This window comes from Pleurodeles waltl, chromosome 1_2, assembly GCF_031143425.1.
Source record: "Pleurodeles waltl isolate 20211129_DDA chromosome 1_2, aPleWal1.hap1.20221129, whole genome shotgun sequence".
Lineage (NCBI taxonomy): Eukaryota > Metazoa > Chordata > Amphibia > Caudata > Salamandridae > Pleurodeles > Pleurodeles waltl.
In genome coordinates, this window is record NC_090437.1 from 668,708,552 (window position 1) to 668,724,639 (window position 16,088).

The following is a 16,088-nucleotide window of genomic DNA, read 5'->3' on the forward strand; positions in this document are numbered from 1 at the left end:
CTGACAGTGTATGTCAGGGTGTCAGAGTGGGTGTATCAGGGCCTTAGTGGGTGCGTCAGTCTCTGTGCGTTTGTGAGTGAGAGCGTGAGGGTTTCAGTGGGTCTGTAACTGGGTGTGTGAGAGTCTGAGTGGGTCCACGAGTGGGTGCATAAGGATCTGAGTGTGAGAAAAATTGAAAAAGAGAAATTGAGAGAGAGAAAGAATGAGTGAGAGGGAGTAAGATAGACATTTTTTTAGGCTTTGGTGAATGATATACTTAGAATAAAATATTTCTGGACAAATTGAAAAGAAAAATATATTTGTCAATTAAAAAGAGTGAGATCACCTTTCAGTATAAGTCTTACATTTTTTAAGTTCAAAATAAAGTAATTAGGGAAATGACCACAGACACACCTGGACTAGAACCCTCAACTTTTAGTGTAAGGGTCTGTGACCTTAACCATTACGCCACGGGTGACCCTTGCTTATGCTGAAAGTCATTGCATGAAAAGACCACTGCAATGACTATCACTCTCTCTCTCTCTTCCATCCCATTATGGGATGGAAGAGAGAGAGAGAGTGTGAGAGGACCGCACGTTAAGCCTCAAGGCCCCCGCGGTCCTAGCTAGCTCTCTAACATTCTGTGGGAGCCGGCATTGTTCCCACAAGCAGGCAGCTGCTTTTCAATAACAGCTCCCTGCTTGTGGGAGCAATGTTTTCATCTGTCTTCCCTGCATGCATATTTGCATGCAGGGAAGACAGATGAAAACTCTGCTTTCTGCAAGTGAGAGCTATTTCACAGCTCTCTCTTGCTAAGAAACTGGACGTTGTTTGCTTTTGCTTGGTGGGAGCTTGCAACTCCCACCAAGCAAAAGCAAACAGCTATGTCCCGGGGGTGGAGTCCCCAGGGCCATCAGTAGTTCCTTGAGGGGGGCCCCCCTTCCAACGAACATAGTCCCAGGGAGATGGTGATCCCTTCCCTCTTTTATTATAGCCCTGGGGAGGTGGCAGTCCCTGGGGGAGTGGGGCTCAACATGGCTGCCAACATTTCCTTGTTGAAGTGTTGGCAGCCAATTAGAAATCAGCACAAGATGGGGAGGGATCGCTAATCCTTCATCATAGATAGAAATTTGGATTTTCTTTAATTTCTCCCCCAAAAAAAAAATCAAACAAAAAGAAAAGGTCGCTTTCTCGACCAAGAGCTACCATTCTGCCAAATTTGGTGTAATTCCGTCCAGTGGTTCAAGTGTTAGTGCTGTTCAAAATCCCTATGGAAAAATGAATGGGGGGAATAAGTGTTTTGGGACCCTGCCTTTTTCCTCGGCCTCCGCTTGACGGATCACCCGGACACTTTCCAGACAGACGCTGAACTGAGTGTTGTATTTTCTTGGAAAATGTTGTGAAGATTTATTAAAAGGCGCTAAAGTTATTAACAAAACAAAAAAATGCTTTTTCTATAAAAACTAGGATGGTCATTACGAGCTTGGTGGTCTTTTGGGAAGACCGCCACAGTGGTGGCTGCCAAAAGACCGTCATGTTGGAAGTAATCCGATCACCTTATTAAGAGTTACACAGTAAAGTCCGCCAAATAACAGCCAATTTTTTTAAACCGCCAGGACACTGGAAGACAAAACACTCCCATCAGATTACGATCCACATATCACAACAGTGGTACTTCCAAGGCGGAAAACCACTGGCGGTGCAAACCGTGGCGGTCTCTACTAACATCACACTGAACACAACACCATATTGGATAATTTGAATACTGACACACATCCACACACTCGACACCTCTACACGAGGCAATATATATCACACCCCTACAACAATACACAATCCTTTGCAAACAGAACACCACTCACAGCCACAGAGGAGGACCAACTATCACAGATTTATCGATAAATACTTTTGACACCCATACAAATTTCACCCTGCATACAACCCACACCTACACAATGTACACAACACACAATTTACAATCACAAACAATACACAACGACCATCACCCACTCACATCACCTACACCTCGTCACTTTTTTTTCCATCCTTTTTCCTTTAACACTACCTCACCACCTTTACCACCACTACCATGTGCCCACAAAAACACCCATGTTTCACTGATGATGAGTTGAGGGTCATGGTGGTTGAAATTGTCAGGGTAGAGCCACACCTGTTCGGAGCACAGGTCCAGCAAACATCAATAGCCAGGACAATGTAATGGAGTTGTGGCAAAGAATAGTCGACAGGATCAATGCTGTAGGCACCTATCCATGCACAAGGAGGACATCAGGAAGAGCTGGAACAAGCTCCGGGGGAAGGTGCATCCAGGCACCAGCTGGCGGTACTGAAGACAGGCAGTTGGCCCCCACCTCCTCCCCTACTTTCACATCTTGGGAGGAGGTGGTCTTGGACATACTGCACCCTGGGGGTCTGACAGGAATACCTCGGGGAGTGGAGTCTGGCAAGTCCCTACAACATTCATGTCACCCAACTGTTTTGTCCTGCATGCTCCCTCCCCACCTTACCCCACCTCAATTAACAAACCACCCACCACCCCTCTGTCCAAATGTCCTAAATCTAAGTTCATCTGGCACCACAGCCCTTTGGAATGGCATGAGAGAGACTAGGAACTAATAGCACTAGACCTCCCAGAAGGCAATTTCCCATCATTATGAAACCGGAACAGTGCACCAAAAGTGAGTTGTCATCCATGTGAAACTAACTACCAATCTAACCCATCATGAATGTCCAACTGTGAAACAGTTTATGGCAATGACAGCAATGCAAAGGACCACTCCCACTATTATTATAAGCAAAACATAACTACAGCCGAGTACCCCATCAAACTGCCCTTAGAACAAATATACCCAAGACTGAAATATATTCACCTGGGCTGGAAATCCAGATGCCAAAGTGGATGCTCATGCAGTACATCCAGATAGAGGTCAATGTCTATTGCTTACTCCTCTACTGTGTCCCTACTCTGACACTATTGGGCAGTGGCCAGTTTTTCAGTGCCATTTATTATGCCAGACAGTTCACTAGGCAACAAAGGTGAACGCCCATGTCAATAGTCAGACATCATAATGCAGTCTAATGACTACCAACATAGTTTAACATATTTAAGCATGGTGTATGGTACTGAAACTACAAAGTCTCATTTTGTACTAAATAAGATTTTGCTGCAGCGGTCATGGTCATTTATGGGGATCATGTTAAGGCACTGTTTACATCTCACACAACATCACTAATACTCTAAATGAAACATCACTTGTTGTATCACTTATTGCAACTCTGCATACCAGAGACTGTGACTAGCCCTCTGGATAAAGGCCCCAGTGAGGACAACACCCCTGGATGCGTGGACACTGAGGACATAGCTGGCCTATTACGGACACCTGGTTAATCAACAACTGTCAGCCTCACCCTGTCCACAGAGAGTCCTCCCAGCCCTGTTGTATCAACAGCTGCAGAGGGACCAGGAAGTCATGTAGCTGGGGCAAGCACAAAATGCCATCCTGGCTTACATTGCTGGGGTGCTGAAAGACATTGTACTACCCCGTGTAGGTCTGGCACACAACATAAGGCCTCTTCCACTAATAATGACTCTTCAGACCTTTCACCATCTGCTGCTGCTAGTGGAATGGAGGCACTGCCAGATGAAGGACATGCCTCAGACACCCCATCCTCTGCAGCAGAGGAACCCCCCCACAAACATGGACGCCCACCCAGACATTCAGGATAAGCAGATGCTAGATCAAACCAACTGCCTGGAAGTGAACCTCTCTTGACTGGCTCCCCATGTGTGCCACATATGCACTCTGTTGACTGATATCTAACTCCATTTTCCTATGGTGCAAGGACACTGGGCTTGTGTTTCCAAATGGTGTAGCAGCTTCCCTGATGAATTCCATGAATGAACCCTTCGCTGTTTACTTTGTGTTTTTTTGGTTACTATTCACACATAGTTGTGCCCTCCCCAGTAAATAACACTTTAACACAGGTCCTGTGTAAGTGTCATTCATCAACCATGTACAACTGTCATCTATGCAAACTATAGTATCAATATGTCCCTCTGTATTGTACAACCTTTGTTATGGACATCACACATGTATTCTATCACCAGGAGACTTATTACATTGGGACTGTAAATAACACAGACAGAAGCCAATACAGCTGTATTCTACATCTCCACACATTTATTGTTAGATCAGCAAATAGCAGATGGAATAGTACTGCTAGTGACTTATGATTGTCACCTTAGGTATCATACACTACTAACCCACAGGATAGAGAAGTTAGGGACATGTCAGTTTTCCTACAAGCCAGGAGGCATACAGATTAGTCATGTGTAACACTATGTAAAGCCCTACCACATACCCATACCATAGCTTCCTAATAATCATACCTCATGATACAGAAAGAGCTCAGTACTGATCACCCCCAGTCCAGGGACCCTTCACTTACATTGATCACCTACCTGTAGGCTTGCCACTCACCTATGTCAGTCTACAGATAGATGCATATTGGTCTGCAAAGTAGGAACACACTGACAGCTATGTTACAGGTAGGTCACATACAACAGAAACCTTCATGATGATAGAGGCTCTGGTTAAACATTTTCACATGTGCCAGACACATATGGACAACCAGGTGACACCATTTGACCACGTCCAGTACCAAAAAGGTCTTCTTGACAGGAAAACACACTTCCACCCCAGAGTCCTGACAGTCAGTCCATATTAGTTACACTCCACATACTCATGGTTTCATCCTTGTCCACTTATCATGTCTGCCTGCAATTCCTACCTGCCTCTGACACTGTCTAAGTCTTGTCAATGATGAAGAGCAAAACAGAACCTTAGCAAATCCGTGATTGACAGAGATGATGGATAGGATATAGCTGTAAACATACATCAATTCTGACAAATCATTTTCACAAGTGTGACTTTCCATGTGCAGTAACAATTCAGGACACTGTATACCACTATGTTCTGTACAGAATACCAAATTACAAACTGCATTCGCAACTGATTCATTGGCATTAGAGCAACCTAAGACCTCATGGATGATGGTAAATATGAGGCGACATACCAGCCATCAATTCTAGGATACAAAACCATTAAGAAAACATCACATACCTTGAGTCAGTTGAAATACCGATTGATGAGGTCTACCATGGAGTCTCCAGCTTCCACTTCTTCTGGCTCATCATCACTTGGCAAATCTGCATTTCTACCCACAAGTTCTGCTGCCTCCCCTTCATCTGGTATGAATGGTATCTGACGTCCCAGGGCAAGGGTGTGAAGCATGCAGCAGGCAACAATTATTTGACATACCTTGCTGGGTGAGTAGAGGGTGCCTCCTCCAAATATTTCCAGGCAGCAAAATCGTGCCTTCAGGAGCCCAAAAGTCCGCTCAACAACACACCTTGTCCTTCCGTGGGTCTCATTGTAGCGGACTCACTCTGGCGTGGTTGGGCACCTCACTGGTGTCAACAACCAAGGACGGTTTGGATAGCCTGAGTACCCTGTGAGGAATAGGTATAACAAAACAAACATCAGGGACATGCAGGTTTGTGATAGCAAGAGATAAACTTAGCAAGCACACCTCAAATGGGACTTACCAACCAGCCAATCTCTCTCAGTGTAGTTTTGTCATCAGCAGTGGAATATTGCTGTTGCGCATGATGAAGGAATCACGAAATGATCCTGGATAATTCGCATAGACTTGTTAAATGTACTGGTTTGCCAAACACACCACTTGGATGCTGATGGAGTGGCAGTGTTTCCTGTATGCCGGTTCATTAGCACTGGGGGAACCAAGGCAACATGGGTGCCATCTGTGGCTCCACCTACATGTGGAATGTGTCCCATAGCATAAAACTCTGGCTTCACATGAGCCAAATCTGCATGCTTGGGAAACCGGAAGTAGCTGTCAGGGTATTTCAACAATGCACTCAGTACATCCTTCAAAACGAACCTGAACATGGGCTGAGACATCCCTGCAGTTAGGGCCACTCTATTCTAAAAGGAAGTGTAGCACTGACATGACTTGAATGATGGGAGGTATGCTATCGGGATTGCGAATGGCAGGCATCAGATATGGCTCCAACTGATCACAAAGGTCTATGATTGTCTGCCTATTCAGGCAATAGATCTGTATAATAGGTCTGTCCTTCATGGTGTGCAGGTCTACTAGTGGGTGGTACACTGGAGGTTGCCCCCCTCTCCTCATGCCAGAGTAACTGCGTGGAAAAACAAATAGTTTGTAGGTGACACTTTAAAATGTACACATAATGAATATGTTCATATGCAAGTCAGACAGATCTGCTGTTGATGTCAAAGACAACATATGACATCTGAAGTAGAGCATCTTGGTATGCATCCTATGACACTCCCCTTTGGTTCACATTCCCTCAATCCTCTAATGTACTATACATGCATACTTATCTGTGACTGTCAGTGCTTGAGAGTCCAACTTAGTGTACGTGTGAAACATATTTGTTTCACCTATGCTACATTACCGACGCACATAGGTTGTTGAGAATAGATGTACATTTACATTTCCACCATTCTCTCTGTCACACAGCTTTTACTACTTGCATGCACAATTAGACTACTAAACATAAAGGCAGCACTCACTAATATTTCACACAATATAGGGAATCATTAATGATGCAGATTCCCATACTTTTCCATATATACAACTACATCAAAATAGCAGCTGCCTGACCTCATGTACTGGACATGAGCCCATTACATCCACAACAACACCTCTAACGAACATTCCCTCTCCCTCCACAACCACACCCTTTTGCTATGGCGGTCCCCATGTGTCTAAAAAAGGTTTCCTTTTGGAGTGTGCGTTTTTCCCTGCTCCTCTCCCACCCGGTGATACCCCTAGACATTCTGTGTCCATCCCAAAGTCTGGCCCTACCACCGCCAAGACCTTCGCTGCCCCACCTGCAAGTACCCATTCCCCTCTCCCTGCCAAGATGTCTACCCCTCCTAAGGAAATCCAACCCTCCCCTAAACCTAAGATTAAGCCAAGAACTCCCTCCCAATCCAGACCCCAAAGGCCACCCACCAAAACCTAAACCCAAATCCCCCGCCGCCACCCCTCTTCCCCGATAACCCCTGAGGTGCCTGCCTGCCCCATAGATGTACCTACTCGTGGAGGTTACATGGCAGTCATGAGTCAAGTTCGGGGCACACATATGTGCATTGTGTGCATTGGCACTGTTATTTATGAAGTGGCCTATAGTTTTTCCAATTTACTGGATTTAATAATAATTTGAGCCAACCTGTTGTTGGTTTCCTGCTTAAATCTTTGTCATGCATTTCTCTTCCTAGTATGGAGATGTTCCTGGCTGACATTAGTTGTGTGTGTGTGTGTGTGTTGCTGCTTCGGCCACCTGTGTTGTTTAGCCAGTATTTGAGGTTGTGTGCAGTGCTTTTGTCTGAAAGTGGTAGGGTGTGTGTTGTGTGATGGACAATTGTGTGTCCAAGATGTTGTGTAGTGTTGGGATTGAGTGTTGTTTGTGTTGAGATGTGTTTTTTGGTGTGTTGTGTGCTTTGACTGTGTGTTTGTTTTGTGCATGGTATGTTAGATACAATGTTCTGTATAAGTCGATCGGTAAGTAGTATGGTTGTGTATTTTTTGCCTCTTGGTGTTATATTGTGATGTATGTGTGATGTGTCCCTGGGTAGTGTCCCCTATGGGTCCCTGCCAAGAGATTGGAGATGGTGGGGTTGTGTTGTGGTTGTGATATGTTGTGGTGTACTGTGTGAGCCTGTGCAGAGTTTTTGTGCGTACCTGTGTGTGTTGGCCGTAGCGTGGTAGTTGTGAATATGCAAGTGTGTATGTGGCTGTATGTGAGTGTGCGCGTTCATGTGCTGTTACGTGTGTGCCGCCCTCGCCACCCTTCCCAAATGTATGTTGTGTGGGTGCACAAAATAGACAATCTACAACAGTACGAGGTAAGCGCGTGTACTTATGGTTGCTTTCTTCGGCGTCGCAGATTCTGGAGTCGTTGGGCGAGCAGGAGCCGCAGGAAGATGTCTAGTGCAGGTTCCACTGCAGCTCCGGACGAGTATGGCTTCCGAAAGGCGAGTGTCTCCTTTTATGCAGTTGGTTTCCGTCTGGATTTCCGTGGTGGTACGAGCGCTGCAGAAACCTTGGCTGGGTGTAACCTCGTAATCTGCACGGCGTAAACACGGTCTCCGCCAGCCTGCAGGTGGCTACCGTCGTCCGTGGCGGTGCTTTGGCTGTGTTCTGTACTGAATGCCGCCAATGTCATAATTTGGGGGGTCTTCTCCGCCAGCCTGTTGGGGGTACCACCGTCAACATGGCAGTCCTGAGACGGACAAACTCGTACTGAGGCCCTAGGTCTTAACTATAACTACCTAGTGATGACAACCACTAATATATATAATAATATTAGAAGGCAAGGTAATTGTGATATAGTGATCTGCAAAGATATATTTTAAAGTTTACTGAACTGAAGGAGATTGACTCCAGCAACCTACTCAGTGTAAAATGTATATATGGGAACGACCAGAACAGGAAGTTAGCCTACTACGCTGTTAACCACTAGAATTCAGCAAGTTGAGTAGATCTAGCTCCTTGGGCCATCATACTTTCACAAATTAAAAACAAATGAAAGTATCCAAGTGCACTAAGGCACTTGTGAAGTGAGAAATAGGTTTTCCTTGTGTATTCCATTTCTGATAAACAGACATTTTAAGCATTGCAACCACTCGATTACTAACAATTGAGACAACTTAAAAATGATGCTTGACAATTTTAATCTGGATCGAAGTGTAGCCTTGTCACATACCACAGGTATCAATCATAAAAATTATGGGTCCACAGTGGTTGTCCCAGCAGAATCAAACAGTGTCCCTACTCAAATTGGCAAGCTTCAAAACAAGTCATTGAATATTGCATGAATAAAAAAACAATTTAAATTAAGGGGAGCAAACCTAACCACTTTCTTACACAACAAGCAAATGATTTCTCCACAGGAATCTTGGAAATGTTTTTTCTACTTTCCATTGGGCAGCAGGTAATACAAAAAAGGGCAGGCCCAAGTGGTGGGTTTCTAACCCTAATAAATAATAACTTAATTATAAAAGGCTTTGTCTTATTGGCTGTGTCAAAAGAACTACTAGAGGTGGTGTTAAACACTAAAGGGACCAATCCGTTCTGACTGTTAACATTTATCCCCCAACGTCTATAAAGAAGTCAAGTCACGGATATAATACTATCTTGGATGAACTTGCCCATATCTTAGAAGAATATGCTAATATTATTGTTAGAAATAGAGTCTCTAGTTGGCAGTGGTTTGCACCATGTCCAAACAGGGACCCTCACTCTGGTCGGGGTAAGAGTCATACATCTAAGATAACCCCTGCTCACCACCTTCGTAGCTTGGCACAAGCAGTCGGGCTTAACTCAGAGGCAATACTTATCTGAGTAAAACAAAAACAAAACAACATAAATCCAACAAACACAAGCAAAGATTCAAATATTTAAAGGTTAAATCTCAATAAAGTGCTTGGAAACACAGTAGCTCCAACTGGGGCTATCACATCGTCATTGACTGAGTTGTTCCCAACCATCTGACACCACTCACAAGGGAGTACAGGCCAGTCATGGAGTCGCACAGTATGTTTGGTAAACAATGAAACAAAGACATTGCACGAAGTCTGGGAGGTGAGGAGTCACTGGAGCTGGGGAATGCCCCAGTTCCTTACTGTTACTGGGCAGGTGAGGCGTTGGTTCCTTACTGCAAGGCATGGGAGGGGAGGTGTTGATTCCTTGTGGTTGCAGGCAAGGTGATGCAGTGTCGGTCCCTATCGATCTGGCAGGGCCGATGAATCCAGCATCAACTTAGCGTGTCGGAATCACATCACAGGGCACAGTTACTGCAGTGGATTTGAATGTCCCGGTGTCAGGGGCATGGCACGCAGGACTCATGCTGTGTCAGGACTTTAGAGGTGCTGCAGTGGCATCAGGCCTGCAGCGTCAGTTGCAGTCATTGACTCAGTGGGGACCTCGGCTCCTGGTGCAGGCAGCAGCGTGGAGTCAGACAGCAGCACCGATTCCAAAGTTGCTCTGTAGTTGATGCACTTGGTTTCTTCTTGTTTACACCAGAACTCGCTCCCAAGAGCCTAGGAACTGGACTTGGCATCACTTGGCGAGTCAAGACACTCAGCAAGAGAGCCCAGGTGTTGGCAGACAAAGTCTTTTATGTCCCTGAGACTTCTTAATAGGAGGCAAGCTCAGTTCAAGCCCCTGGAAAGCAGGATGTAGAAAGCAAAGGCCAGTCCTTTTACTCCCAGGGCAGAAGCAGCAAGCCAGCACAACAAAGCAACAGGCAGAGTGGCAGACCCTCCTAAGGCATCCAGCTCTTCTTCCTGGCAGAATGTCCTCAGTCCAGAAGTGTTCTGAAGTTGTGGTATCAGAGGCCCAATACTTATACCCATTTCTGCCTTTGAAGTGGTCAAACTTCAAAGGAAAGTCTTTGTAGTGCTAAGGACCCTGTCTTTCCTGCCCTGGCCTCAGGCACACTCCAGGGAGTTGGAGACTGATTTGTGTAAGGACAGGCACAGCCCTATTCAGGACCAAGTGTCAGCTTCTCCCACCACTCTAGCCCAGGAAGACCCATCAGGATATGCAGGGCGCACCTCAGCTCCCTTTGTGTGACTGTCTAGAGTGAATTCACAAACAGCCCAACTGTCATCCTGACCCAAACGTGTATTCCATGGCCAGGCAGAGGCACAGAATGATTAAGCAAGAAAATGCCCACTTACTAAGAGTGGCATTTTCAAACCTACAATTCAAAAAACAACTTCACCAAAAGATGTTTTTAAATTGTGAGTTCAGAGACCTCAAACTCCATATTTCTATCTGCTCCCAATGATAAATTACACTTAAAAGATTTTCAACGCAATACCCATGTTAACCTATGGGAGAGAGATTGGCCTTGCAATATTGAAAAGCAAAGTTTGCATTATTTCACTTTCAGGACATGTAAAACATATTAGTATGTGTCCTACCTTTTAAAAACACTCCACCCTCCCCATTGGGCTGCCTAGGGCATATCTTAGGGTACAAGTAGTGAAAGGGAAGGTTTGGGCCTGGCAAGTTGGTGCACTTGCCAGGTCGAACTGGCAGTTAAAAATGCACACACACACACACACTGCAGTGGCAGGTCTGAGATACATTTACAGAGCTACTCGTGTGGGTGGAACAATCAATACTGCAGGCCCACTAGTAGCATTTGATTTACAGGCCCTGGGCACACATAGTGCACTTTACTAGGGACTTACTGGTAAGTCAAACATGCCAATCATGGATAACCCAATTACCAATACAAATTCAGACAGAGAGCACTTCCAATTTAGCACTGGTCACCAGTGCCCAGAGTACCATAGCAGCAAAAACAGGAGGTGAGAAGCCAAAAAGTCTGGGGAAACCCCACAGAAAGGGACCTTTCCAACAACTATCATCAATGTAACATGGTTTTTAATGGTGATGTACTTTATAGTCCCCTATTGAGTGTATTAGATGATTCATCAGGTGTAATATATACCACTTACCCAACAAATTGACAAACAAAAGCAAAAATCAAAACAGCTACTGATTTGTACCATTTGTTTAATCTATTATCAAACATGGCATTCAGGTCATAAAATTGTAGTTTGTCTAATGGCAGGTCAGTAAAATCAATATCTGTAACTGATAAATTAATTTCTATTATTGACTACAGATGTATACATTACAATCATTTTGACTGGTGTAAAATCTTGGAAATGATATCCAGAAAAAGAGTTACCGTAACCCACAACTCACTGTATTACACTGTAACCATTAACAATATCAAAGTCTTCCTTCACTTACAAACAATAAAGTTATCTAACAATTGAAAACTACAATGGAATCATGGCATAAACCTAACATTGTCAAATCTAGACACTCAGTCATTCATAACTAGTAGTGCATTGTTAACTAACAATTCGGATGACCTACCAACATCTTGGATTCATGACTGGGAACCTTTCCCAGATAACTCCTGAACTTCTCTCTCCAGTTTATTTCCTTCTGCTCATTGAACACTAACTACGAAAAAATTAGAGAGTCCTACTTTATCATGTGGACTATCCAGCCCACGTTCTCATGAAGAAAACAAATGTTTTTTTTAATAGAACCCTCACCCACCAGAGTGTCCCCTTGGTGGTGGTCTTCATCATTGGGTTCCTTCCCATTCCGCTGCGAATGGGGCATGCTGCTATCAATGAGCTACACGATAACACTGAATAATATCAGACTATATGGAAGAAAATAGGAGTTGTAAGGGGTTCTGTTAAAAACTATTTGCCTGGTAGCAACTATTACCTTAACAAATGCCCCAGGCAGTATGGTTAAACTCTGGCAAAGAAAAAGAGGCATGTTCAGAGCAGTACTGTGGCCCTAACTTCCTCCTTTGATCTGGTCTACATGTTTATGCCACCCTTACCTGTGGCTTTCGTCAGGAACATAAATCTCACTCCATGAGTCCACTTATCCAAAATTTATCAGGTGCATTCCAGTCACCCACCATGCATACCAAAATATTTTTCACCTACTTGGTGTCTGAACCACCGTATATGTAGTGGCACTTAATAGTGCTCCATAGGTCCACGGATGTGAGCAGTGCTTTCAGTCATAGTGTATTCAAGGTCCCTGTCTGGCCCATTAACCTATGATACTGCCATCTGTTTCTGCATTTGAATGTATTACAGCCAGACTTTTCGGTTCTTTGTTTAACAAAAGCAACAGGCGAATAGTCATTGTAAATCGGGAGTATAGGAAAGCATTAAGACATTGGTAAAAATACCCAACATTGAGGCATGCAATAATCTGACCAAACAATGCAACTATCAGTATAAGAAAACATCCGGGCATTAAAACTGACCAAAACGAAAAAAGAATGGTTGGAGTTACAAGAAGCAATAAACTTGAAACACTCTAGCAAATTCTGGGCTTTGATAGGGTTTGGGACAAATACATACAAAAATCAGAAGCAATATTGTTGTTTCGAACAAACAATGGGAAACGTATATTGAAAGAATTTTCACCGAAAAAGCAAACCCCCTTATAATTGAAGGTTCCTATTTCAATAAGAAAATAAACATTTACCAAAAAGAAGTTGGCAACCTAATAAGGAACAGCAGGCAGTCAAGAACACCGGCCCCAACAGGATACCAGTAGCAGTATTCAAATCCGATTTGAGCCTCTGGCGTATTCTACTACAAAACCTATTCTTAAATTTGTTAGATACAGGTCAAATACCATTGTCATGAATCTACAAAAAAGGGCCCAAAAATAACCACAAAAATTGTCTTATAACTCCCTCTGAGACAGAGGGCAAATTGTTTGCGAGCTTCTTATTACAAAAATTCATCATAAGAGCCTCGCCCCAATGCCTTTAGCCAATAAATTTAACCACCTTCCGAAATGCATGCTCCACTATTGACAACAATGTGGCTCTCATTAATTAGCTAACAATGACATCAACAAAAAGAAAACACTGTATGTTTGGTACATAGACTGCAGCATTGCCTTTGACAATGTTGATGGAGGCCGACTGTGGGCCGAGCTATTCAACTGGGGAATTGATTACTCGCTGTTGCATCTCATCATTGCCTAATATAGCAATGCCTTGTTGCAAGTGAAGCTATCAACAAGGAACAATCTATTGTCAAAGATGTACACATATACAGGAGTTAAACAAAGGTGTGTTTTAGTTCTCATTTTTTTCTCCCTTTACATCTTGGACCTATCAGGCTACCTAGACTCTCTTCCAGGTGTTTGGCTCCTAAACGTAGTAACTATCCCATTAAGCATCTAGTATACGCCAAAGACAGTTATCTTTTCTCTTACCCCTGCTGGCTTATAACACCAACTCTCAAGGATACATGATTTTACTACAGCAAATGGTGTTATTGGTCAGTGTAACAAAAACCAAAATGATTATCTTTGGCAAAGGCAACCTCAGATGGAAATTAGGTGACAACCACACAGACTAAGTGAGAATCTATGATTATCTAGGCGATACAACTGACAACAAACTATCATGGAAAATGCACATCCTCGGGAAAGTAAACATTATGCGCTTACATTCAACATTTACCTATCTGAAACGTAAAAATACATAGCTTTGTCACAAAAACTGCAAATAAAGAGGGAAAATATATAATATTCCGGCTACTGTATCTCCCAATTTTAGTGTTCGGAGGATCATGGGAATATCGAGGAATTTAAAATGTTGGTTGTGGGCAGGATGAAACACTGTCTTCTAATGTATTATTATTATTACATATACGTAAGAAACACTTATGTGACACCTCTAAATAAGCTAACATTATGCTCGCAAAAAAGAAATCACAATCTATTTCATTCACCTACTCACAAGGGCACCCAAAAGGTTCTGGCAGGAGAGTGCCACAAAAAAGAATGGACCTTAAGTTTAATTGTGGGGCTTAAAGAAGGACATGAACCACAGTACACTAGAGTGGATTCGGGAGGGCAGGAATTATGATGCATGCAAGGCCTGGAAAAACTCAGAAAGAATAGACTAGCCACTATATTAAGTGATATCAAGTGAAATAAAGGGAACTAATGAAAAACGGAGAAGAGTATATCCTAGTGTCTAACGTGGGCAAGAAGCGGAATGTACACGAGAGCGGGAGAAAAAAAAAGGAAGGGCAGCTTAAGAGCAGACACGAGAAGATATGAGTACAGCGCACGAAAGGTGAGAGCAACAGACAGTACGTGGAAGGCAGATGGAAAAAAAAAAGCAAGAGGTATGGCCACTCGTGGCTGATGGGAATCTCAGACACGAGTCAGAAAGTTACTGATCGGGAACACACATAGCACGATTAAACCAATCGCGAAATCGCCTGTGGTGGCCACGTCAGGTGCAACTTGGGATCGTGGTGGACGGTTCCTTATACTGGCCTGGGCGCACCCTTGTCGGCTGGTGGTAGTCTCCTCCCATGAGCCACGTTAGTTCATACTATCGCAACCACAGATAAATGAGAAAATAAGGCTCTTCAGTTTTTTACCTGCTCGGCCACAGCTCTGAAGAGACAGGAGCCATCCTTGGCAACTTTCTTCCGATAGAGCCCCTGGGAAGCCAGGTACTGATCCATCAGTGCCTCCCTTGTCAGCTGCTCCTTTCCCCCTCCTGTGGTCTCCGGGCCAGCCCCGGAGGTCACCTCCATCTGCGCCCTGGGCTTCACAAACTGCCCGCTCGCCTGGACGAACGGGGGCGCACGCAACTCTGGGTCTACATACAGCCTCCCATGGGCGACTGCTGCTACGGCGCCGCTCTCCCGGTCTCGCACCGTCTGCGCACTGTGGTTAGTTACATGAGTACCCCGGTACCCCGGCCCCGAGCCACTCCTTGCCTTATCGCCCGGAGCACCGTCAGGAACCGGGATTTCTGAGCAGAAGCGCGGCACTTCCCGCAGCTGTCTAGAACGAGGAGAGGCCGGAGGTTGGGAGGAGACACGCGCTGATCTGGGAAACACAAACAGGAAAGTTTATTTTCACTTTCACAGACACAGGGAGCGGGCATCATGGGAAGTGTAGTCCCGAGGAAAGAGAAAAACAGTGCCTACGCAAGCCGAGGGGGGACAGCCTGAGCCCTAAACCGTCTAATGTTGTTACCAGATTGTGGGAGAAGATTCGCTTTAAAATGTCCCACCCTTACGGCAAGCTTGTTGTGTGACGTAACATAATACTAACTCGTACCAACATGTTCTGGAAGCAGAAACAATGCGTTTTTTTGGTGTACGTCTCCCTTACTGGAGGATCCAGTGTCTTGGTGCCAGTCTTATATTTTGAAGACAGATCACAATGAAGCATTTGGCTAATATTAAGTTATAGTCCCCTCGACGTTAATATATAATTGCGCCAATGAATCGAAATTGTCTGCCCCACAATTTTGAGACGCCACTTCTCCGATAGAGTTTAGCCAGAATCACAAAATGTGTATGCCAAGATGTCCGCCGGGATAGCATGAGTTAAACTGGGTCTTGTTACTGAAGACACAT

At 44.4% G+C, this 16,088-nt stretch overlaps 1 protein-coding gene across 2 annotated transcripts in view; it reads right to left on the bottom strand.

The window, feature by feature from the left end:
• Window positions 1–15,604, bottom strand: part of OTUD4 (OTU deubiquitinase 4) — a 449,310-nt gene extending 433,706 nt beyond the window's left edge. For both annotated transcript variants that reach the window (XM_069242606.1, XM_069242605.1), the window contains exon 1: window positions 15,096–15,604. In XM_069242606.1, the coding sequence (XP_069098707.1) occupies window positions 15,096–15,254 (159 nt within the window). In that variant the 5' untranslated portion in view covers window positions 15,255–15,604. The remainder of the gene's footprint in view (window positions 1–15,095) is intronic.
• Window positions 15,605–16,088: the final 484 nt, after the last annotated feature.